The sequence below is a fragment of the Centruroides sculpturatus genome, unplaced genomic scaffold, assembly GCF_000671375.1.
Source record: "Centruroides sculpturatus isolate CEXI.00-Female unplaced genomic scaffold, Cexi_2.0 scaffold16, whole genome shotgun sequence".
NCBI lineage: Eukaryota > Metazoa > Arthropoda > Arachnida > Scorpiones > Buthidae > Centruroides > Centruroides sculpturatus.
The window spans coordinates 1078171-1105903 of NW_019384548.1; the positions used below are offsets into that span (position 1 = coordinate 1078171).

Sequence of the window (27733 nt, forward strand, 5' to 3'; positions counted from 1 at the left end):
AAAAAATCAAATAATTATCATCTTCTTTAAATCAGTCATAACATACGAATGCACTGTACAAATAATCAAGATGTATTCAACATATACAAAACACTACAATTGCAATATATTTATTAGCAAAATAAATGATTTTTAGTATAACAAAAGTTAATCAAGTATTTATTATATAATTTACCGAATTTTCGCTATATGTTTCTTCATCCGCTATAGAAATTTCATCCTCGCTTATCGTTTTAACAAATCCAAATTGATCACAATATTTACTAGCCATACTTTTTCAAATACCGTACCACGTGTTGCGATCCAAAGTTGTGATCGAAGGAAACGTGATAATTCGATTTTCACGTTAGTTTCGCACTAAATCAATTTTGACCATAATATAATTTAATTAAATTGAATTAATTCTAATTATATTTACACAAACTTTTTTAAATATATAAAATTAATTATCCTCTAAAAAATTGTCTTGAAGAAAAATGAAAAAAACCTTACACAATGTAAAAATAACAATCAGATTATATTAAATTAATACTTTTATTAATTAAAGATAACTAAAATTTAATTTTTATACGTAATAAATTGAGTAATTTTAATTTAAGGTTTTAGCGGGAAATTCAGTAGCCATTTTTGTTGTTCGAAGTCAGAAAAATGGGAATTCGTGGTTTAGCTAAATTAATTGCGGATTACGCTCCCAATGCAGTTAAAGAAAACGAAATTAAGAATTACTTTGGTCAGTAGAAACTTTCATATCTAATTTTATTTTTATACACTCGGACTTACGCAATGTTTATATTTTGAAGTATATAAGTAACAATGCAAAGATTTTTAAAAATTCTATTCTTTTCATTCTGAAGTAAAATATGTCATTTAAATAGCGAAAATGCCGCTCTTAATAAGGGGTTGGGACCTTATCTGTAGACATACTCATAAGTCATGAGTAAAAAAGTCAAAGGAACCGATAGGGGGATTATAACCCCTCATTGAGAACTGCAATTTTACCAACTTAACAATTGAATAATTACATAAAATACTCAAAATAAAAGAATTTGATTTCATTTTTAGGACATTTTTTCAACAGAATATGACAGAATTGTCTGAAATGTACATATTTGTTTATAATGTGATAGACTAGTCTTTTAATTTGTAAAATAGCTTTCAATCATTGGCTACATCTGATAAAATTAATTTCTCATTTAATCATTAGAGACTTCAAATAACCTTAAATAATCTAATGAATGTGTAATGGATCGATAATTATCACCAAGTACAACCTTTTCCTTCCGGCAAATATATTTAATGGATGGATGTTTTCAGGCAGATTTGTGGTATGACTCTGGGTTTGGATTTAGTATGGTTGCATTCTGTTTTCCGGCAAACATATTTAATGGTAAGTTGGATGTTTTCAGGCAGATTTGTGATATGACTCTGGGTTTGGGTTTAGTATGGTTGCATTCTGTTTTGGAATATTAATTTTGTGACATGAGAACAATATTTTATATCTGGGAATTAATGTTCCGAAATGGAATGCGAGTGTGCTGAAATTGGAGTTGGAGTGTGAATTTGTCCAAAAATATTTCTTACTATTAAATATATTTGCTGGAAGAATGAGGTTGTTTTGGTGATAATTGTTTAGCATTTCCAGTTTGAATTTTCTCAGTTTGATGGATCAATAGCTACGATTATCTGAATACTGATCAACCAAAACATTGGTTAACCAAAAGCATTCCAGTTGGCAAATTCAAATTAACACTAGTGTTGTGGCACTGCAGCACTCTCCCTCTCCCTGCCAACCTATACTGTAGGCCTATTTTAATGTACTATTTTATGTAAGGTGTGTATTTGTAAGATATGTGATACAAATTATATACAGTACAGTTTTGTGTTTAATATATTTTTTTGTAAATGATCAGTTATCCAAACAACCCTAGTTCCAAATTGTTTCAGATAATCAATGCTCTACACTGTATACAGGGTGATCGGAAAATGTCTGGCCAAAATTTAAAGGGGATTAGAGAGGATGAATATAAAAGGATTCGCAGTACAATGCTTGTTTGGAAATGCCACATGAAGTCCTGGAGAGTAAAGAAAGTGGAAAAGTAAAAGGAAAGAGACACAAACAAATGTAACAAGCCCAACCTTTGCACATCTCTCCCGTTTCCATTCGCAGCTCCATATGTCAGATGGATATCTGCTAGTTTAGCATTCGTGAAGTGCTGCATGCTGTATGAAATCACAGCGGGGAATGACAGCTTCCCGCATTGCCGGCTTGTTTTGACTGACCTACACAGTGCTCTCTACCACCTTCATGCAGTATTTCCGGACAAGCATTGTACTGCAAATCTTTTTATATTCATCCCTTCTAACTCCCTTTAAACTTTGGCCAGACATCTTCCGATCACCCTGTATATATATTTATATATATATTGAAAAAGAAAATGCTACTTAAAAAGAAGAAGAAGAAGAAGAAGAAGAAAAGAAAAAAACACTTGGCCTATTTTTTCCCTCTCCGGTTGGGGGACATTTTTACTTTTTGTACTAGCAACGCATGCGTAATACTCTCTCCATCCCTTACCGGGTCAATGTCGCACGTCGATCCGTCTTTTTTCACCTGCGGACGCAACACCTGACCTAGATTTCGCGCTCTGACGCCAGAGGTTATCGACACCGAACGCCTTGAACTCACTTGTCTACTTCCCCATAAGGGGCGTTATACCCTATACAGTTTCCTGCGGATATCCACGAAAACCTAAACACTAGTAACAATAATTTAGTAGCCCAAAAACTGCGTGTAAAAAAAAAAAACCTATCNAAAATTATATTTATATTAATGATGTCTCCAAAGTTCAGGAAATATTTTGCAAAAAAAGTAATTTATCAGGAAGCATGCAAGTGCCATTCGATGACAAGCTCCACAACAAAAATAAGCTTAAGCAATGGCATAGTTGAACGGTGCACACTTGGTAAATAATCCTACAATTTTTTGTTTATAGCATAGTTTATATGGATCAGATTATATAAATTTATGCAGCCTGCAAGTAATCTTTCAATAATAGCTAATTAAGTCTGAATAGCTCGACAAAAAATTCTGATGCCTAAAAAAAGGTCAACAACTCACTGTGCATTTAGAGTTAATGCTCCATTACAAATGACTTAAGCACAGCGTAGAATGTCGATAATGTATGATAATGTGAAAAATGTATCTGTAATCCCTATGTACAATTTAGTCTCTACGGGGTGACATCACAATGAGGTCTCGCATCACCACAGAATCTTTCTAGGGCAGCCTCTGGTTCGGCCCTTGAAAAAAGTTTTCTTTCCAGTTCAGCCCGTGGGCAAAAACTGTTGGCCACCCCTGGTATATGGGCTAATCAAAAATATTTGGACAGAATTCATTTATAGAGAAATTACTAATAAAAGTGATGTGATGTGACAAGCATGGAAGATATTTGACTACGGACAAGTTTAGTAAATGAACTAAATGCATCAGTGCAGCATAAAAAGAAAGTTTCTTTCTGTGTTAGCAATAAGCACTCTGTGTTTACATTCAGTTTTTCAAGAATGCAACAATACAGCTGCTCCCACATGTTAACAGGTTCATTCTGATAAGTACAAATTTTGTTTACTTTTGAATAAATAATTATTTCAGACAATTGAAAATGGTATGAACCCCAACCAAATTACAACCAAAGGAATACAACCCCAACCAAAAAAACCTTGGACAGCATGTTATTTTAATTAATCTCTAGATCATCCTTCAATAATATCAAACACAAAAATTTTGCACACTTATAATTATTTTATACTAGTAAACTTTTATTATAACTGAAGATTTTACATTAAAAAATTTTCATGTTGATAATACATAAAAAGAAAAAAGTTATGAGCAGTTAAAAACATGTGTGACAAAAAAAAAGTCATCTCTGACAAATAGTACCTCTGACGATACATTAAATGACCTGTTCCTAAATACAGTCGATTCCATTTAATTGGGCCAAATCTCAGAATGGAAACCAAACTAATAAATTAATGCATAATTCAATTGCTTAATTGGGACAGTAGGAAAAGGAATTTAGCAATTTTTGATATATTTTAGTAATCTTCTGAAAGTATGTAGGCACTATGTACACTAATGTCAGGTAGGCCTAAAATTGGCAGAGACAAAGTGATTTTGTCTTTTGCTCTGGCAGTTCGGTTTTTCAGGTCAGCATAGTGGGATGCATCACATGGGGATTTTGTCTGAGGCGGACTTGAACACGAGTTACTGACCCTGCTCTGGATTGGACCGGACAATCCCCTTAAAAGCGAAGGGACAAAGATTGCCGTACAATTTTTCGAGGTCTCTCGTATGAGTTGGAAGACAGCTAAAGTTCCCTTGGAAGATATTGTGTGCATAATTATGTCTAGATTCAGACAGCAGCCATCTGATTGTTGAGACCAGCATCAAGTTGGTGGATTCTATGGACACTCCTGCCAAAGTAGCCCATTTTCAAGTAAAGGAAACTGTGCTCAAAGGAAGACTGTAAAATGACTTTTGGACAAACCTTTTTCTTTCTCCCTTTTTACTTAGAACATGTTCTAACTAAAAAGAAAGAAAGGAAAATTGTTCGACAGGAATGGATCAAATGGTCAACCCTTGTGTACGTCACTACTAATATTTGGCAACACTAACATTATGCGAATCAGTTATCTATCGTCATGAGTCTGGCAAATTTATAGTACAAATATTTCCTGTATTTTGGTTTAATAAAGCATTAAAATAGGTACCTAATTATTATTTTTTTACCTACTTATTTATTTATCTATGTAGGCCCTATTACATATTTTATTATAGAATTTATTATTAATTTGTTTAATTGAGGCAGCAGCTTAATTGGGCCAAAATGGATTAGTCCCAATGTGTCCCAATTAAGTGGAATCAACTGTATATAAATGAGCAGACGTGATATTTGCATATTTTTCTGTTTTAACGTTATTGAGATGTATTTGTTTAATGAAAATGTCACCTGGTAAGGCTGTAAGTGTTGGTGTATGTGAAATAATTATCATCCTACATAGACAGGACAAATTCTTAAGAAAAATTGCAAAGGAATTAAAAATTGGTAATTCTTCAGTATGGGTATTGTTTCAAATTATCAGGAAATTGGTAAAATTTATCCAGAAAAATCAACTGGAAGGCCAACAACTATAACAAACACTGATCACAAGCACCTTTCTGAAATAAGTAAAAAAAAAATTGAGGGGCATCACTTGATGAATTAGCAAACAAATGGAATAAAGTTAGGAAAGAAAGTTAAAAAGAAACTTCTTGTAACCATCTGCACAAACTTGACTACAGCTTCTATTGGATAAGAAAATATTATTTTTTTTAAATAATTGTGACATTTGATTTGTTTTCTTAAACAAAGACAAAACCACTTCTCACAGAAACACAAATAAAAAAAACTGATTGAAGTGGGCCAAAAGAGCACCAATGCTAGACACAACAACAGTGGAAGAAAGTTGTTTTTAGTGATGAGGCAGTTTGAAGTTTGCATTTGGAGGCAATAGAGAAAAGGTCATTAGAAAGCAAGAAGTGGCATTTCATTGTGACTGTCTACAGTGCACTGTAAAATTCCCAGCAAGTGTTATGGTGTAGGGTTGCATGTCAGCCAAAGGTGTGGGAAATTTGCATTTTATTGAGGGATCAGTAAATGCAGTATAATACCAACAAATTCTTGAGGAAAACCTATTACTATCATTAGAAAAATTACATCATAGACATTTTATTTTCCAGCAGGATGGTGCAAGTTACCATACTGCTAAAACCATCAAGGCTTGGCTGGCCCAACATAATATTAACACATTATAATGCCCATTGAGCCATTCCAACCTATTCCATGTAGAAAATTTGTGGGATCAAATTAAAAAAAGACCTGAGAAAAAGTCCTCAGGGAAGTGTGGATGGTGAAAAGCAAAATATCAAACAAATTTGGGATGAAATTACCCCAAATGAGTGTGTGGCCCTTGTTGATACAATGAATGATCGTATGAACACTTATACAAGCCAAAAGTAAAATTACTAAATAATTAATATACTGCCAGAGGTATATGTCAAACAAAAAAAAGGTTTTGTATAAGTATACAAAACTTTTTTTGTTTGATATTATTGAAGGATAAGCTAGAGATTGATTAAAATAACATGATTTCTGAGGTTTTTTTTGGTTGGGGCTGTATTACATAAATAATGTTGTATAATAATAATTTTTGGAGTAGTAACAAGACCTTGTAAGGACTGCTTTTCTGACATGAAAGCACATATTAATTTGTTCAGTAATTCTTTGTTTTATTATGTCATTTCCTGGCCATTGAAAGAACTAATATTGATACCCAAGTTTATTTATTGAATATTTCTTACATTTCATGATGCCATGTGTCAGAGCAGTTGGGTGACAGCACCATGAGTCAATTGTCATTGAGTTCAGCTACAGTGTAGGTATGTCTTTATTTCTGTCTTGTTGTAAATGAATGAAAACATATTTGCTTCAAGTTTTATTTTAAACTTAGTAACATGGGCACCGAAACATATGAAATGCTTGAACAAACATTCAGAGAAACAGATTTAGTCCAAAACATTTGAGTGGTATTCGCATTTTAAAAATGACAAAAAAAATCTTCAATTGATGATGACAATACATATGGCTATCCATCAATGGCATGAATCAATGAGACTTGATCATCAATCTGTCTACAGAATCATTCTGCAATGCCGTTGATTTTCAGTTTGTCAGAAACACCCTCACAATGGTCTTCTTGTAACTAGCTTCTGCACCATGACAACATACTAGTGTCATGTAACTTTGGGTACAACTAAAATTTTAGTCATGTACAGCATCCCCACAGTTCCTCATCCACCTTACTCACCAGATTTGCACCTTGTGACTCCTTCCTCTTGCAAGCTCAAAAGTACCCTAAAGAAGATATATCAAGATTACAGAGATATAATTGAACATGACATGAAGCTGTGAGCCATTCCCAAACAAGCCTATCAAACATGTATGGAAAAGTGGAGGGATCGCTAGAATTGCTACATACAACTTGGAGGATCATACTTTGAAGGAGATAACTTCTAGTAATTGATAATTACTTTTGTTTTTCTATAATAAATTCTGTTCCAGATATTTTTGAACAGCTCTTGTATATTAAGTAAAAGGGTTAAAGTTTACCTTGGTAACCCCAATGGCCACGCTTCTGACTGTTTGTGCTCCCAACGGACTCCTCCCAGAGGGGAGCCATCAGGAGGCCACCAATTGTTTAATGTTACTAGTTATTGATTCATGGTAGTTCTTGAACAAAAGAAAAAAAAGGAAACTTCTACTAAAAATGTAGTCATCTTAATCTAACATAACCTAACCAAAGTGCTGCCATTGGGACTACTAAGGTAAACTTTAACCAGTAAAAATAATTGATTCAAATTGTACTTTTAGCTGGTCATTTTCCAGATTTATAAGTTATTAAATAAATAAATTATTAAAATTACTAACTAATTAANGTGATAATTCGATTTTCACGTTAGTTTCGCACTACCTGATATTTCATCATCAGAAATATCTGAGGACTGATTATCAGAATGTTCTTCATTAACACCATTGATTTCAGATTGAATCTATAATTTAATATATTATATGAGTCTAAATGCAAAATAAAAATAGATATTTATTTGACATACAGTAGAATCTACTTAGTATACTCACTTCAATACTCTACTGATGATAATGACTTATTGATAATATTAAGTAGATAAATAAATATGACGCAATTAATAGAAATTCTGATTTTATTGATTGACATTAAAGAACATGTTAAAACAATTGTAAAATTTGTAACTTAAACATTTATTAATTATAATTATTGCTGTTAGTGATTGTGTCTTATTTGACTGATACTATCCCTAGTATTATGCTGGATCCAGAGCAAAGCATAACTAGCAAAAAGAATTGTACAGTAGAAGTTTGTTAATTAATACTGATAATCTGGAATATTCAGTGATCTGAAACTGTTTGAAAAATAGCCAATAATCCAGAAGTGTCTGATACTAATCAGGCCTACTATATTTCATGCATGTGTAGTCATATGTATACAACACACATCCGAAAATAATTATTATATGAATGTTGATTTTGTGCAATAATTTGCTCATTAATGTTTTTTGCAGGTTTTTCAATCAATCTTAACACAGTATAGTTGTGCACTGCATTATCTTCAGACTGATTAAGAAGCATAAATAAATCTGAAGTACAAATAAATAATCCACACCTTAAACTTACTCCATCAAGTATTTTTAATGAACAAAAGCAATAAGCAAACATACAAAATTTAAAACAAATAGAACAAAAAACAATTTAAATTTAATGTTAAAATATAAATAACAAAAAATAAAACAAAAAATTTAACTATGAAATACAAATAAAATATAGGAAAGGGTATAAAACAATAATAAATTTGGTTGTTAACATTAACAATAAACTGCAACAAATATTTAACAAAGCTAGATTTCATAAAGTAATTTCCACACATGGATAAAGAGTAAGCATCATGGTAGTTAACACATTCAAGATTTCTATTAATTAATTAACCTCATAAATTTCCATGACTTTCATGTGTTTTAGACTATTTTATATCATTCACAGGCCTAATAACCTTCGCATCATCCCAAGAGACCTCCATTACATAAGATAGTGGTGAAGTGCTATTTGTATTAATAGAGATTTGATGTACCACTTAATCGGCACAGATCAATGAGATCTGTTCTCTGGAGTTCACGGATCGAGAGATCCAGTGTCTAGTCGAAGGATGGCCTTAAGGNTGTTTCACAGAATCGGTGATGTCACCCGAGGGAATAGGGATTAAGGGAGAAAGTTCTAGAACAGTTAAGACAAAAGAACAGAGGAGATACTAAGCCTAACTAAAATTAACAAAAATATATATAAAACTATGGCCGACGGCCACACATTAATAAAAAGCAAAAGTTAGTAAACATTTTGAAAGTCTTGTAATTAATTAGATTAATTTGTATCAATTATATTATTTGATTAGCATTCTGTTTTGTTTAATGCATTAACTGTGTCAATTAAAAGATTGCTGTAACCTATTGTGATCGCAGGGTCAGCTCCTCTTTGATGCCACATCAGGACTGACACCACTATGTCTCAACAGACACAGAAATTGCGATGGCTGTTAGTTATTAGGTTCGTGCGTGGATGGTCATACTTGTAGGCAGTTGGATCCAGGATGAGAAAGATTGAGAGACAACCGGTGGAAGAAATGCACTCAACTACAAGATTAACATTTAACAATACCTGTTTATTTACATAAGCATTTTTCATCTATATACATGAGTTATAATGACTTATAAGGAGTTTAGCTAGATGCTAGTTATCTGACATAAGCATTTATTGCAGGCCCTAACCATGAGAGAGAGAGTTCACAATTGTCCGCAAGTTGATAAATGCCTTGGTCAAATCGAGAAGGTTGATTCTTTCGAATTCTTAAATTGAAGGATCAGTGAATTTTTGGTCTGCAGGATTGTTCGTTCAGGAACTTTCAATGAGCCGAATTGAAGTGTTGAGAAAGTTGCCAAAGTCTTGGTGTCTTGAGATAAGTAGGAGATGGGTAACAAGGTGATATCCAAATATCGGGAAAGAACACGAGTCAAGACATGGCGAACTACCGATGACGACAAACTGCAATCATCATCAATCCTCTTCTTTTTATTAGGGGGTCCTTCCAGTTTCTTCTCATTCCCTTATTTGGAAATGTTATAAGTCAAGGCCAATGGTTGAATTTCGATTGTAGGTTCCAGGTGACACATTAGGAAGATGTGTCACCTTTGAAAGGAAGTGAATCCAGAGAAACATATGATCATATCCTTCCAGAGTTTTTTATTAAGTGTTGGGAAAAAATATAGAATTTGCTTCACATATGAGATAATTTGTTTAAGCCTTATTCTTTATGAAATGAATGTGAAAAAGTTTTATAGTCAAATAATGTTCACTTATTCTGGGCTCTCACACTATCTATCATGGTTTGAAGTGAAATGGAAATAGCAAATATTAGTTATATTTTCAAATTGATATTCTGATGTTTTTACGATTATTTATTTTGTTTTAAAGGACGAAAAATTGCTATTGATGCCTCGATGAGTATCTATCAGTTTCTTATAGCAGTGCGCCAAGAAACAAATGTGTTGACAAATAGCGAAGGAGAAACAACAAGGTATTACGAAATTAAATAATAATATCATACAATTTGATTATTAAAAGTTTTTCATTTTAATATTTAGTCACTTAGTAGGACTGTTCTACAGAACAATTCGTATGGTTGAAAATGGAATTAAACCAGTATATATATTTGATGGTAAACCACCTACAATGAAAAATGAAGAAGTAAGTATGAAAAATAATTATAAAAATAAAATTTTATTTAATGTGATGATTTTTTTTTCATTTTATTATACCATTTTTAATCTGTTTTCTCTGCAAGAAAACTGAGTCAATCAAAGAGCAGTCTCTTAGAAAGAAGAAAAAATAATTGAATTATATTATTACGGCATCAAAAAATCACAACCAAAAGTCCAGCAAAAAATAAACTTTAATCAATAAACTGACATTTTCAATCAATTTTATTGGTCATTGTCAGGTTTAGAACAGAATTAATAATGAACATAAAATAGAATTTAGAAAATTTGAACTAAATGGAACAATTATTTATAAATAGCTCAAATTTTGTAAATTCTACTTTGTTTGTTGTTAATTTTGTTTTAAACCTGACAATGGCTGATAAAATCAGTTGAAAACATTAGTTTATTGAGTGAACACCTTATCTGGAACCTGTTACCGGTACTGGTGCATTCTGTGAATAATAAAGTTTATTACTAACATTTTCAAACTGTTGAATAGTTCTTCTTCAGGTGAAATATACCAACTAACTAATGGAACTACAAAATTAGAATGTGAATATTCAAATTAAATTGAATGTATACCTGATGAAAGTCATTATGAAGGGCAGGTATTAAAAAATGCTATAATACTTCATAACAACTTTCATCAGACATACATTCTATTTAATTTGAATATTCACATTCTAATTTTGTGTTCCATTAGTTAGTTGGTATATTTCACCTGAAGAAGAACTATTCTAGTTTGAAAATGTTAGTAATAAACTTTATTACTCACAGAATGCAGTGGTAACAGGTTTCAGACAAGGTGTTGAGTTACATCCCTGGTGTTGATGTGTTGTTGATGTTGATATTAATTTATTGATTAAAAAGTTTATTTTTTGCTGGACTTTTGATTATTGTTGTGATTTTTGATATTCAATCCAGTTTGTTCATTATTAGGGCATAAATTTCTAACAATGTGAATAATTTTGTGGGTTATCTGTGTTTGAAAGTTAATCTGAAATGGGGTACAAGTTATGCAATGAATCAGGTTATATGTCAATTCTAAATTGCAGTCATGAGTTAAAGTTGTTTCACATTGTACAGGGTATCTCAATATCTGCTTACTCCTGTTTTAAGTACAGTGATACCCCGAACTTACACGATAGGTGGGACCGAGCGATAACCGTGTAAGTCGGGGTATAATTTCACAATTTGTGTAAAATCCAAGTCGGATGTATGTAAGCTAATAAATGTTTTCGTTAATCTTATCTCATCTTTTGATTCATTTATGGTTACAAGAAATCACCACACAGAGTCTCTCAAGTCTCCGTAGATATAACAAACACAAATAAATAACACAAAATAAATTATAGCTATGTGTCGATTCCATGTGACACGTCTGAACATGTATGCTGAACAATAGTGTGGTGGGAGTGAGTAATCAAGAGTTGCGTGGTGCTCAAACAAAAAGATGAATTGATGAGATTTGAAAATCGCGTAACTCCGGGTTCATGTAAGTTGGGGTAGCGTAAGTCAAGGTATTACTGTACATGGTCAGAATGGAAAACTACAGCTGGTGCTTCTAATTTTTTTCAAATCCAAATCTAAAGCAAAGTAATTGCAATAGAAAAGAAAAGGCAATACTTTTTCAAAATGCTCTCATAATTAGGTAGGATGATTAAATGAAAGGCAAACTCATTAGAAGTAGCATGAAGAGTTTAGAAGTGTTGCAAACTTGCCACACATGTACCAATCTCATATTTTGCAATAGGTTCCTTTTTAATTTCAATTGTTGATACTACAACTTTCTTTTTAGACTTTGTTGCTTCCACACCCTTTTTGTATCCATAGTTAATAAGTAAAAGTTATATTGAGTTGAACAGAAAGTTTTTGCCTATTTTTAACAGCTGTCATTACTTAACATAGTTGTATGATTTAATTGTAACAGTCATGAAATTTAACACATTGCTAATGAGAGATTGTATTCTTTGTTTATAAACTTATTTTAAACTTTTTACTTCAAACTTCATATTTTGTTTGAATAAAATCAAGTGGAAATGTCTTCAGATAAAAAGCATATCTGGCTTGCTACTCTTTATGAATTTTGGAAAGGATATAATGTCATACAAACAGTAAAAAAGGTTCATGTATGTGGAGATGCTTTGAATATGCAAATGTAGTTTAAAAAGTTCTGTTTGGACAATTTTGAACTAATGGATAAACAGTTTATGGGTCATTCAAAAAATGTTGACAGAGAAAAATTGCTGGAAGAAATCATTAAAAATCAATTAAAAATAACACATTGTATATAACCAAACATACCAAAAACAAAGGGGAAAAAAAGCTGAAACTATACAAACATAACATGAGACATTATGCTTGTATAGTTCAGTAAGAGATGACTTGTGTTTATGGTTCAAATACATTATTTTGATGCATGATAGTTTGAACTCTGAAGCATTTGAAGTACAAGGTACCACTATATTTAATCATTAGATTTTAGAACATTGATATATTTTCATATAAGTTTTAGAATTGTCATAAAATTTTTGTATTATCTTATAGTTCTGTAACATAAGAATTATAATTAAATATTAAAAATTATAAAAATTGCTTTTTTTATATATATCAATATATATATTATTGGTTTGAAGGCTGTTGTTTTCTTACATATTTAATGATTTGGTTTGTTGCCAGATCATTAAATATGCTCACATGCTAAAAATAATAATTCTCTTGTTTTTAAATTATTTTAGTTAGAAAAAAGACAAGAACGTAGAGAAGAAGCCCAGAAACAATTGGAAAAAGCAGAAGAATTAGGTACATTGATTTACAATATTTATGACTATATTAACTAACTAGCAGACCCCGCCACACGATGTTGTGGCTCAAAATGTATCTATTATAAATGTATAACACTTCTCTGGGATTTTTCGAAAAATCCCTTCTTAGTGTACATTCTCTTGACGTACTCTATTAAATCACAATCAAAAACATAAAAAAACTGCATCTAAAATAGTAAAAATAGAAGCAGAGTTCTTCACGGTAAGCCTTAATCCTGTCCATCTCACCCCAGTGGGGGGAATTTCAACACATATATTATATAAAAACACATGCGTATTCAAATGCAACGTTGTGTCAAAATTTGAAAGGAATCGGTAGGAACAAACGAACATTACATTTTTATTTATATAGATAGATAGAAGATGATCTGCTTTAGTTCATCCTCACAGAAAAGCATAATGCCTCACAGAAATGCAAACGTAGGTCATCGTACTCACGGAGTTAGTGCCATCTGTTGGACATAAAAGCCTTAATCCTAGATGATATTTTTTAATTTATATGAATATTTAACGGAATAATATACAGCCTATGTCCACCCTGAAGTTCCATTCTAAATATTGGTGAAAGAATTTTTGAAATCGGATGAGTAGTTTCAGAGATTACCTCCCATATCCAAACTTACAAACTTTGCCTCTTTATAATATTAGTATAGATGTAAAAATACATTCCTAAAATAAAGATCTATTTTCTATGATTAAATGTACTTAATGTACATCACTGAGTATGATAAAACAGATTGCTTATATTTAATATTCTACATGCTACTAAAAGTTGTGGTTTGTTTCTTTTTGGGTCAAATATTTTTTTTGTTTTGAATATATATTATGATTTTTATTAATTGTTGCTACTATTATTTAAACAATAAAAGTAACTAGAAAATAAACTGGAATCGATAAAGCCAGATCTCCCACATTCTTGTTAGAGAAACCTCTCCTTCACTTGTTACAATGCCATCTTGATGCATACAGCTTTACTGTCTCTGATTCCAACACACTACTCACCAAACTCCATAATATAAATTTAAATGGGAACGAATATTTTACTGTATTCGATTTTGTATCGATGTTCCCTTCCATTCAGTTGTAACCATGTTTCTGTGCGCTAAGAGATTTCTTGCTCACTACTACACCTAACGTCCAGAGATTCTATTCCCAAATATTAGAACTGATGCATCTAATATGCTATTCTTCTTTTTTCTACTTTGATGATCAAACTTACATCCAAAAAAAGGGAGAGTACCAATAGGTAGCCCTATCTCGGGATCTGTGCGAACTCGTTTTACAAAAATTAGAAGAAAGAATCTTAGTGAACTTACAATACAATATCCTAAGCTATACATGGTATGTAGATGATATTTTGATTATATAGAAAACCAAACCTGATATAGGAGAAGTGTTAAAAGTGTTTAACAACAACACCTATGGCCTAGCACCAGAGTTAGATCAGGAAAGTCACACAGAAGTTAATTATTTGGATGTCAAGATTCGTATGGCAAATAAAAATATAACCAAGTCTATTTACCGCAAACCCACGTACAGTCCTCTTTTCATATCTGCTAACTCAGCAGACCCTTGACCTTTTAAGGTAGCAGCATTCCAGGCCCTAGTCTCAAGGGCCCATTGCTTGGAAACTTCTGATAACTACAATGAACTGAATCACGTCAAGTGTATAGCATCTGCACACGGGTACCACCAGTCCTTAATAAACAGGCTCACTGCCAACCAGCTATCTACAATAATTTCCACCAAAATGAGAGTTAATGATGCAGAGCATAATTGGGTTGTTATATCTTATGAACTGTCCCTCCAACAAATTTATAATAGAATTGCTAAGGATTTAAACTTGCACTTAACTTGTAAGAGAAAATGGAACATTTTTCAGCTCTTATCTAATGCAAAAGACAAATCCGATGACAAGAAAGCACCAGGAGTTTACCTCATTCCATTGCAAGATGAAAGTTTCGATAGATGTATAACATACATCAGATCCACTTACAGATCACTAGAAGCTAGGATACGGACCACAAATATGATGTGTCTGAGTGGAAGTATAATACTGCACTAGCCCAGTATGCTACTGAACTTGGGGTTTCTCCTTGTTGGGATGAAGCTGCTCTTTTACACAGGGCTTTTGACTGACACGACTTACATTCATTGGAGGCTCTTGAAATTTCATAGCGAGCATGAAGGGAGGTTGCATTAATTCCAACTATATTCTGGTTCCACAATTGTGGAAATATTATTTACAATGCCACAAAGCATAACGATAATTTTTTGATGTGTGTGATGATGCATTTAGCTTTAGGCAACGTAAAGGAAACAATTTTCCTTATCGAACATTATTTATGTCCTTCATAATTGAAGTTTAGACTATGTACAAAAAGTCAAAAATAACTTTTCAAGTCTATCTTTATCCCTTATACACCACCATAGAAGTAACAGTTTTAAAATTGCTTTGAAGAATACTTAAACACAGGTAAAAATTGGTAGAAAACTTCACAATGTTAAAAAAGATCAAGTGTCAGCCTTTTCTTGTAGGTTATGACATATGCAAATAATGTAGATACTCATAACTACCACTAGAGGGCCAGAAGCAGTTTAAAAAGTGGATAAAAATAATATGGTATGAAGAATTCTTTTGTGTTTTTAATTGTAAAAGTGTCAGAACCTACTAGAAAAGGCTGACACTTGATCTTTTTTGACATTGTGAAGTTTTCTACCAATTTTTACCTGTGTTTAAGAAGTGTTCTTCAAAGCAATTTTAAAACTGTTACTTCTATGGTGATGTATAAGGGATAAAGATAGACTTGAAAAGTTATTTTTGACTTTTTGTAAATAGTCTAAACTTCAATTATGAAGAAAATACATCCTGAGTCATCACAAAAATCATTTATATGTTAAAACATCAGGCTAACTTTTACAATACCATATATTATATTATTAATGAATTTATTTATAGCTTTTAGTTAAAAAACAATTTATTTATATATTGTAATATGTAACGATCTTTGTATTCAAAAGTGTTTAAATGTTTAAAGATTAGAACACAGCTATATTTGAAAACTAAAACTTTTCAAAAGATAGAACTGTTTTTTCTGTTGTATGCATTTTTCCTGATGAGGTCCTCTAAAAGACGCCAAAAACGTTTGAAAATTAAAGTTTATTTTTGTTCATTTACTTCAGGAATTAGCATTTAGGTGTGAATTTGTGTGTTAAGTTATAACTCTGGCAGACAGTAACCACAGACCTTTAAACTTAAACTCTGAACACATGGACATAGCTCAACACACTAATAATATATACAACCCTAAGCAGTCATGGGGTTCAAAGTGTCTTTTGGGCACTTTGTGGCAGGTATGCTTATGACCTAGCTCAGGATTATGCTGACAAAACTGCATCAAAACTACTGGCTGACTAGGGGCTGCCAGTTTGGAGAGACTGGGGGTTTTATGTTTGCCATTTATGATCAGGTCATAAACACTAAAAACTACAGAAAACACATTCTGAAGGCTACATCATTCACAAATGACTCGTGCATAAAATGTCACATTCTGCCAGAAACAATATAATATATAACCTCTGCTTGCAAACTCTTAGGCACAAACAGACTATTTACATATACATAATCAAATAGCAAATGTAATACACTAAGAGCTTGCACACAAACACAGATTAAACACCCAGGTACCATACTACAAATATACTCCATAGGCAGTTTTAGAAAATGAAACACACACAATATACTATGACAGAGCCATAATCACAGATAAAACAATTCATAACAATAGACCTGACATCACTCTTATTGACAAATGCAGTAAGATTGCTTATATAATAGACATCTCCATTCTAAACACTCATAACATAAAAAATGCTCACACTGAAAAAAATCAAGTACACTCCACTTACACAAGAAATAAGACAGATATGGAGAATGGATAAGGTATTTATTGTACCTGTTGTCCTCTCTTTCACTGGTGTTATACCATGTACTATACACTACACAAAAGTCTGGAAACATTAAACCTTAATAAAAACATATACATGGCACTACAAAAATATGCAATATTGAACACATGTCACATTGTTAGGAAGTTTCTAGATGTTGACACATACCAATAACACAGAGGCTTAATGTAATACTTGTTCGGGTAGCTATGCCTTGACTTTAGTCTGGCATAGCACTTGGAACCAGTATCAGCTGAGCATGCATTTGCAGCATGTATGTTACTGTGAATGACTGATATCTGGCAAATGTCAACATTCTTCAGTGAATGTCAGCATTCACACAGTCGTTTCATGTATATACGAAATATTTGCTAAATATTGTTATTTCTCACTTACACCGGCAAATGTCGACATTCAGCATGCACTGATGGTGAATGTTGAATAAAAATATTTTTATTACGTTAAAACAAAAATGCAACTTTTTAATATGTCAAAATAGGAGAAAGTTTAAGTAACAGTACATGTAAATAAACTATTGAACCTAAAATGAACAATACATTCTAAATCATTAAAGAAAATAATACAATAATAAACTTACACATAAATTATGTGATTAACGTTATACAATGTTATTTATTGCAACAACTTAAACTGTTATGGCACTTTGAATTGCACAAGAGTCCCTTGCTTTTACAACTGCATTTATTTATGGAACACTTCTTTTTGCGATGACAGAGTGTATAGCCTTGCCCTCCACTTTTCGAATTTGCTGCAGCTGCTTCTGTCAGTGATATTTCTTGAGAAGAAATCTCATCTATGGAAAGTAACTTTTCTTTACAAATTACGAACTGATTTGTTAATGGTATCTTTTATTTGGATATTGCCGACGACCCTTCTCATCCTCCACCACTCTACCTGACAAAACAATCCCCACCTCATGGGATCAAAAAAACAAACACGCCATCCAGTGACAAAGTGGGCGGTTTACACCAAACTGTTGCCGGGAAAAGAGGTACAACCTTGTCCTACTTCCAGCTACCCACAAAGGATTTGGCAACAGACTGTTGCCTCTTTGTTGACATTGGCTTCTCGGGTGTCGTTTTGACCTCCACCAAAGCTTATCTGTGCTTGTCGACATACACTGGCAACTGTTCAAATGTATAATAATATAACCAAATATTTGGTCTTTCACTGATGTATTTACATTCACCGGAGAATATCAACATTCTTTAATTTCAGTCTTTTACAGTAACATATATATATTGCAAATGGATGCTTTGTTATTTATATATATAGCATGCAAGTAAACAACATGTGTCTGGCAAGAACCTCACAGGTTGCCAGATAGGTTTTATAAAAAGTAAAGCAGAATTCCTCAAAACGTAATTTAAATTATTTTTAAAGTGGTCCAAAAAGTAGTAAGTTGCCCAAATTTAATAGCCTAGAGCAGTGGTTCCCAATTAGTTTTTCCTGTGTACCACTTCAAGAAAGAGCTCAAACTTGCATACCCCTTATAGCAGAAATTCATATTAATCCATACTAATATTATAAATTTGAAGATAATGCTGTCTGTCTGTCACCTTTTCACGTCTAAACCGCTGAACAGGTTTTAATAAAATTTGGCACAGAGATAGCTTACATGTTGGAGATGGACATAGGCTACATTTTACTGCGAGAAAATATCTTACTCCCACGAGAAAATTCAATATAATGCGGGCGAAGCTGTGGGTAGACAGCTAGTGATAGAATAAGTTTTTTTTTTACATTTATTACCTTTAAAATACAATTCTAATAATAATGAAAATAACATAAGGTTATTTAATTTTAATGCAAAAATGTGCACGATTTTCTTTGCACAACTTTGTAAAATCTGGTTGCTTTTTGGTCAGCTTCACTCTCGAGTCATCTTCGAGTTGAAGTCGGTGATAATGTTTAGTTATCGTGTTTGTCACGGCCGAAAATCTGCTCTCGCAGAGGTATGTTGTGCAAAATGGTAGTAAATATTTTATTGCAGCTTCGTTGACACGATGATAGTGATAATTGTACAATTAACAAAAAGTGTGCAATTAACACAAATTGTGTTAATTGTACACTTTTTGTTTCTTGCGTAAGAATTTCATTTAGGTATTGTCACAAATGCATTTTTTAAATGTAATTTCGAGAATATTTTTAGTTATAAATAAATGAATTTGTGCATTCGATATCATGCTGTAAATTGCAGAATTTTTGATGGTCCCTCCATTATTTTTTTGATTGCTTCATCTCATGCATTTAAATTTTAAATCGACCGATTTTAGATTGCCGCGCGTACCCCTTCACGCAATTTCGCGTACCTCCAGGGGTACGCGTACCACTAATTGGGAACCAGTGGCCTAGAGCCCTACAAATATCTCAATCTGCTTCTTGTAGCCCAATCTTGCAATCCCAAAACCCAGCCATATCTTATGAAATAAGAGGAAAAAAAGGGTAGGAAGGTGACACCTGAAAATGTGTTACTGTAAAGCCTTATTGACCAGATTAGAGTTGTTTTTGGTCTGTTGTTCTATTATAGTATGGAGGTACTTTGATCTGAATGAACAAATTAACATACACATATTTCAGTTTGGACAAAATTTTCATTTCAAATTTCGAATTGGCTGTATTTCAAACTAACCAAATTCTTTAAAGTGTAAATCTCTATATCCCCAGCTGGGAAAAAAGTACAGTTTTGAACTATCCAAGTTCAAATTAATGGGGATTTTCTGTATGTCATAAAATTACTTTTTGTATTTTATTTCTGATAAACTATATTGTAATATTTTAAATTTTGTGATGAATATTATTAAGAGTTTACTTAAATGTATGAACATACTATTAAATTTTTTATTTGCTTGATTTTGTTATAATTGAAAGAGAATTTATTTTTACTTTTACATACATTACTATAATGTAGCATGGTATACTAAAAATTTGTTTTAAAAAATGCATATAAAAATAAAAGTACATTAAAATTGAAATAGAATGAGTTAATATTAGAATTATGTATCTTTGTGACAATTTTCTACTGTTTTAAAGACTATTATTTAGTTTTTTCTTGTTTAATTCTGTATTTCTGTCACCTAAAAAGCTATTTTATCAATCTAATTTATAAAGTTAAAATTGTTCCTTAGATATAACAGAAAAAATATGATATTAAGATAAAATCTTGCACTAATTTTCATCTTTATGTAAACTATAATTTTTACAAAGGTAAAGTTATACTTTAGTTAATTTCTTTTTTTATATTTTATTAATATTTTGGTTAAAATTTCAAATGTTTATAATTATACCAATGAAACTATTTTATTGTGTTTAATATGAAATGTTTTAATGTTTTAAAATGAATGAATATAAAGTCATTATAACTTGTGTTATTTTTCTAAAACAATTTTTTTATTATTATATTATTAAATTTTAATTAAAATATTTTATATACAGTAGAACCTCGATTATCCGGACTAATTGGGGATGAAGGTAGTCCGGATAAGGGAAAATCCGGATAATCGAAACAAATACTTTAATTTGTCTTTTAATGATAATACAACACGTTTTCTTTTCGATGACATATCGGCAATATTAAAAGTAAATACTGTATTTAAATCGTGATCAAATTTTCAAGAAACAAACGTTCATATTGAATTTGGACTACTACTGACCAACGCTAACAGACTACCTATTGTTTAAAAGGCCCTCTGGTGGCGCAAGAAGACAGATTTTATAAAATAAAAAACAGTTGAAACTGCATTTTTACGAATAAAAATTTGATAAACTATTTATCGTTTTATGACGAGTAAAATTTTTTCGTCGCGTTCGCGGCTTTTAAGTAATGCATAAACTTTCGAGGCGCGAGGCCCTTCGGACCGCGAGGCGTAGGCGGTGGCCCACGTCGCCCATGCCTTACGCTGCCCTTGGTCATAGAAATGATGTAATTTGAAAATAAATTATTTATAAATACGTATGTCAAGTTATATTTTTATTACGACGTAAAATATATTTAAGAGTTTACGACCACTGTGCTGGGTGAGACGTTATTGAAACAAAAAAAGTTATGCATTCCATCACGTACATAAACAGTGTCGTAATTCGCCAAGTGCAGATCAGCAAATTCGTAAAATTTTTGTTTATTTTGAACAATCCGGATAATCGAAAATCCGGATAATGGAGGTCCGGATAATGGAGGTTCTACTGTACTTCAGTTTTTATCTTTAGAAATAATGGTTACAAATCCTTTATCTTAAAAATTCTTATTCATAGGCAATATTGAAGAAGTGAGTAAATTTACTAGAAGATTGGTTAAAGTAACTCGTCAGCATAATGAAGACTGTAAAACATTATTGCAACTCATGGGCATCCCTTACATAGAAGTAAGAATTTATATGTAGTATTTATTTCTTTAAAAAAAAATGTCAAAAATACAAATGCAGTGGGTGATCGGTTAACGAACATAATCCGGTCCAAGACTTTGTTCGTTATCTGAATTGTTCGTTAACCAATTATCGATTTATCATAGGTTTTTATGGGAATTTGATTAATTCGTTCTGGAGACTCCAAAAAATAAAAAATATATACTTTTACTACATTTATTTATATGTAATAGTAAAAATACATATATATATATACAGTCTTGCATTTTTATTAGTCATGTTTTTTCTGTTTGTGGGGGTTAAAGAATCTGTCCAATGTTGATTGCTTTTCTCTTTTCTTCAGGATTTTTCAGAAGTAATTAATAGCATTGTAATTGTAGAGATCCCCAATCCCATTAACCTTATTCTGGTTTGGATGCCACTTGGATGATCATTGTTCTGACATCCCTGGAGTGCTTCTGTCGTCAGATCAGTTTCAGGTTCCATTATGAGCTCTAAAATGCTCTTTATTTTTCAGATGTGATTTTCATTACTCCATTAGCAGCTTGAGACTTCTTGATATATCTTTCATAGCTAAGATTGTGCTTACTGTAGACCTGTTCAAGACATATATCTAGCAATATCAGACATCTTGTGCCCGCTTTCTACTTTGGCAATTATCTCTTGCTTGGTTTCTATGGTGAGCACAGTTCTTGACACTCCTCTTTTTAGGCTCCATAATATTATCAGTTTCTTTTTTAAATAAAAAGTCCAGAAAAGCATTTACAAAAATTCAGAGAACAGAAATCAACTAGCCCACAAAACATTATTTAAATGTAAGGCCCGGATGAAATTTGAAATTTGTATTAAAACATTAATGATTATCCGATGGGACAGTTAAACTTTCACCTTTTGTAAATAAATTCCGACGCAAAACTTAACAAGTGCCCGTCTGACAGTCTCACGAATACTATAAAAAATTATTTGTTAGAAAGATAAACAAAAAGCTGGAATTACAAGGGAGAGTTTCAAAATTTGGAAGAATAATATCTGATCGGTATCAGGTTGAGCGTCGATGTTGATGTCTCCTGCGCTTTGAAAGGTTTCGATTTGTTACCTGAAGACAAGGAAAAATCAATCAATATTCGTTATTTTCCATTGCTTCTTTTTATGTTTGTTCAGTTAAGTGTTCGTTATCAGAGCATGTGTTCGTTGTCCGATCATAAAAAATCTTTCGCGAAAGTGTTCGTTATCTGATTTATTCGCTATCAGAACTGTTCGTTAACCGATCACCCATTGTAATATTCTGATAGAGCCAAATGAGAGTAAAGCAATTACTTTAAGAATCTATCATAAAATTTTAATTAAATGAATATATGTAATTTTTTAAATGTCATCATCAAATTATATAACTTGCAAAATAGAATATCAGATAGTAAAATATATAAATAAAATTCAAATTTGATGTTCTGCAAGCTACATAACCTGAAGATGGGTTTATGAAGTTGGAAGCATTAGTTTAATTAAAATTACTAATGTAATTGCTCTATAAATACAAAAACTAATTTTTGAGATTAATATATTGCAGGTATGTGTATGTGTGTAAATTTTTAATTATATTTGATATAAGGAGTAATCTGATAAAAGTTTGAGTAAAATAAGACTTCTTACAGAAAACAAAATAGTATGGTTGAGAAGGAATATCAAATATATTATCAGAAAAAAAATTTCAAATTAAAATAAATATTTTAAAAAATATATAATATTTTATTGCATTACAAGTATTAATATTTAAGTACAGTTTTTAATGTTTCATAGAATGTCACAGAATCAGTATCTCTCCAAAACTGGGATTATATAAACACACAGCACCACCAGTATGAAAAGAAAGTGTACTAACATTTTCGTTTATATAAAAATAGACATCATCAGGTAAAAACGATATAGAACAAATAGAACAATATGGCTAACAAAAATCGTTTATATAGACGAAAACATTAGTACATTTTCTTTTCATGCTGCTAGTGTTACTGTTGTGCATTGTTTGTTTATCACACAGAATCTGTGGTTAATGGATGTTACCCACATGACATCACTGCTATGTGTTGTCAGATACATACAACCAACATAATAGTTGTATCACTATTCAAGTCACTATTAATGTTAATAGATTTTACTCAAATAAATATTTTAGAGTACTTTGCACCCCAAGTGAAAATAAAAAACAGACAAGTTTGTGATTCTTTGTATATATTGTTAAATTAAAAAGAGCAATGATTTATGAAATAAAATTTATTAATGATCTTACATTTGAAGAATATAAGAGTACAAAGAAACAATCTAAACTCCTCAGAATATATAGTGAAATACCAGCAGAAATGAGAAAGAAAATATAAAATGTAACAGTTATAATTCCTATGGATAGTGAAGTAAGTAATATTAAAATTTGTTTGGTAACAAATTCTTATATATCATAATAATTTTAAAAATTTTTAGTAATCATAAATGAAATTGATCTAAAAAGTTTCTATTACTTATAAAATGTATATATTTTTTAATAATATTTGGTTGTTATTAGAGCAACTAATATTTAATGTTAAGTGTGTGTATGTAGATATTTAGAAACTTTGTATATATGTATAATATCTTAAAAAATGATATTACAGCAACAGATTACATAAGATTTCAAGTGAAGAGCTATAAACAAATTGATAGAATTTTAAATATTTCAAGAATATTACTGTAATGTATTTATTTCTAAATTCTAATGTATGTTTAATACCATCCTTAGAAATTTTTTTTCTTTTTTGAAATGTTCTTAATTGCTACAATAAGCAATTATTTGATAAATATGGTATTTTTTTTTACCATATTTATCAAATAATTGCTTATTGTAGCAATTATTTGATAAATATGGTACATAAATATACAAAAAATTGTGTGTTTAACTTGCTTTTTTTAGCAAGTTAAACACACTTGCTTTTTTTGGAAAACATCAATTTTATTTTTCAAATTCTCAATTTTATATTGAGAGCTATACACTTGATCTAGCACGTTTTTATACCATTGAAAAGGTAGTTTTTGTCAAGGTCTGCAAAATATGCATTAATGGCAGTAACAACATCCTTACTCAAAATTAGGAAATGCTGTATAATTTTGTGATGTGTATTAAAAATAAGCTAATCCACATTAACAATGGTTTTAGTAAATTTTAAACAATGTGACAACATTGAAACATATAGCTCCTATACTGCCTCTTTCAAATATTTAATGCTATGATTTAATCATTTTAATCTAATCAAATAAGAAAATGAATGAAGCATGGAAAATAAGATTACTATTTTAAAAATTACTTATCAAATTTTTCTTCTAAAATTATACACAGTTTTATAAGTTTTGAATATATGAATAGAATTTTTTAAAGTTTCAGATAAGATTAAACAGAACATGCTCAGCAAGTAATTAGCTTATCACAACATACCTTTCTTGTTGCCGAGATAGTTTTATTGAAAACTAACGTTTTCAGCCTACCCTATAGGCCATCCTCAGGCTTAACGAGATAATTGGAATATTGGCAATCCATTAAATAAAATACATATGTTCAAATTCAAAAAATTGACAATGGAAAAATAAGAAAATAACTGAAAAAATAATATATACAAATACACAATAAAAAAAAAACAAACATAAATTCACTAATAATACTTTAAATAAATGTTGAAATAAATTGTTAAGGTATAATTGATGAAATATGTAACTATATACTGTACTAAGGTAAGATTACGAGCTCTCCAACGTTAGCAAGGAGCGATGAAAAAATTGAAATTTACAAGAGCAAACTCGAAGAGGTATGCATAAATGCAAGGGATGCAGAAGGCCTATCAACGGCATGGAAATTTATAGTCAAAAAGTTTGCCATGAACTCATAATCTTACCTTAGTACAGTATATAGTTACATATTTCATCAATTATACCTTAACAATTTATTTCAACATTTATTTAAAGTATTATTAGTGAATTTATGTTAGTTTTTTTTTATTGTGTATTTGTATATATTATTTTTTCAGTTATTTTCTTATTTTTCCATCGTCAATTTTTTGAATTTGAACATATTTATTTTATTTAATGGATTGCCAATATTCCAATTATCTCGTTAAGCCTGAGGATGGCCTATAGAGTAGGCCGAAAACGTTAGTTTTCAATAAAACTATCTCGGCAACGAGAAAGTTGTGTTGTGATAAGCTATTCAGATAAGATATTCTAAATATAATTTAATAAATATTAATTAGTTATAATAGCAATTTTTTGGTTAAAACATTCTGTGAGATCTGAATAGCCACCGGGTCTAAAATAATAATTTAAAAGGAAAGTAAAATCTTTCCCGAAAAATATTCTTTCATTTTGATGGAAAAATAGCATTTTTCTAGTGTGGGAAAACAGCTAGGAGAGTCACTTCCTTTGACGGAAGTATGAGCATCCTCTGTTTTTCCCTTATCTGCTAAAAATCTCGCTTCGATGGGAAATGTTTACCCCTCATTTCTACCCCTTCCCATCCGTCCATATGGGAAAATCCGAATACAATGATTGGTCGTAAATGGGAAGATATTGGCGAAATTTAACCGAATTCGGGGAGTTCGTCAGAAAATCTCATAGAGGAGAGACGTCTCCCATATTGGCTCCACACCGCCCTTAGAAGTTCGTCGTCAGATCCGAGAGTGACCAGACTCCATTCAATTGTTCTCTAAGACCAACGCCTCGTCATCCCCTAACAAGTTACTTTTAAGTTATCAATGAAGTACTTTCCCGAATAAGAAGACAACACTGCCAAGTAAACAGGTCGTATGTTTAAGACTAAATTGTGAGCTCTCTCTCTCGTAAATGTATAGTTTGAGAATACATTTCTCTCTCGACTCAGTATAGACTAAGAATAGATTTCCTCCTGTTGCAATTGATTTGATTATTCGTTCTTTAATTGACTGTTTTAGATTATTTGATTATTTCTTGTTTTGTATTAGTATTGTGTATTTTGTTTATTAAATTCTCTATATTTGTTAAGAGATGTCTCTGGACTATTTCCTGAATCAGATTGACGGCATAAATTTCACGCGTGTTTATCCGCGTTACTCAAAGTAGATAAACTGGTGTCGGGACCCTGACATAAGGAAAAAAGTGAATTCACCATCACCAACTTCCGCTTAAAATATTAACTGTAAGACCCTCCACCACTCGATTTCCTATTAAATAGGAAAGCCGTTCTTGTAGACGACCGAGACTATTCACGGAATAGATTGCCTATTAAGTGATACAGGAGTAACAAACTACTCTGTACCCCAGGCTGGATCTCACAATTCCTATCTGTATTTTTTTTTAATATGATAAAATGAAACAAATCTTTTTATTATGAATTTATTTTTTTTAATGAAGGCTCCTTGTGAAGCAGAAGCTCAATGTGCAGCTATGGTGCACTCTTCAAAAGTATATGCAACAGCAACAGAAGATATGGATGGGTTAACTTTTGGATCAAATGTACTTCTTAGACATATGACTTTCAGTGAAGCAAGGTAAGTAAATTATAAATTAAAATTAAGAATTATAATAAAAATGTTTAATTAAATTATCTGAATGACTGATTTGAATCAATAAACAAGTAATTGTAATCTCAGCTTTATAAATCATATACTAAAACCCAAACAAAAAAAATTTTGTGTTACTAAAAAAAATGAGTGTTTGCTTTCAGTGGAGACAAATTGTTTTTTTCCTCTCTTCAGATAGATATATGGTTTATATGATGTAAAGACTGCTTTTGGCTATAAAATTTGAGAGTCAAATTGACTTGCTTGTTCCAAAGTTAAGAGTCAAATTTTAAAATTTTCAAGCTGAGATAATTTTTTAATGTTAATAAAAAACATTGTAACATTATAAAAGAACAATATATTCAGAAAAGGAAATTTGTTGTCATTAGATTATCTTGCTTTTGTTGAACATATCATGCAAATTAACAGTAGAATGGCCAGCAAAATGATCTACCTAGAATATCACACCAGTCAAATTGACTGGTGCAACTAACTTATTTTTTTCTTTTTTGTTATGTTTCATTTGCCAATGGATTGTTGAATTAAACCTACATATTAAATGTCAAACATTTTTATTTTTTATTACAAATT

The 27733-nt window shown here is 31.3% G+C and overlaps 1 protein-coding gene across 1 annotated transcript in view; it reads left to right on the plus strand.

Moving 5' to 3' along the window:
* Positions 1–575: 575 nt before the first annotated feature.
* Positions 576–27733, plus strand: part of LOC111623582 (flap endonuclease 1-like) — a 55953-nt gene continuing 28795 nt past the window's right edge. The window contains exons 1-6 of the mRNA XM_023366209.1: positions 576–730; positions 10149–10251; positions 10319–10421; positions 13174–13237; positions 21481–21590; positions 26994–27130. Coding sequence (XP_023221977.1) covers positions 649–730; positions 10149–10251; positions 10319–10421; positions 13174–13237; positions 21481–21590; positions 26994–27130 — 599 coding nt within the window. The 5' untranslated portion in view covers positions 576–648. The remainder of the gene's footprint in view (positions 731–10148; positions 10252–10318; positions 10422–13173; positions 13238–21480; positions 21591–26993; positions 27131–27733) is intronic.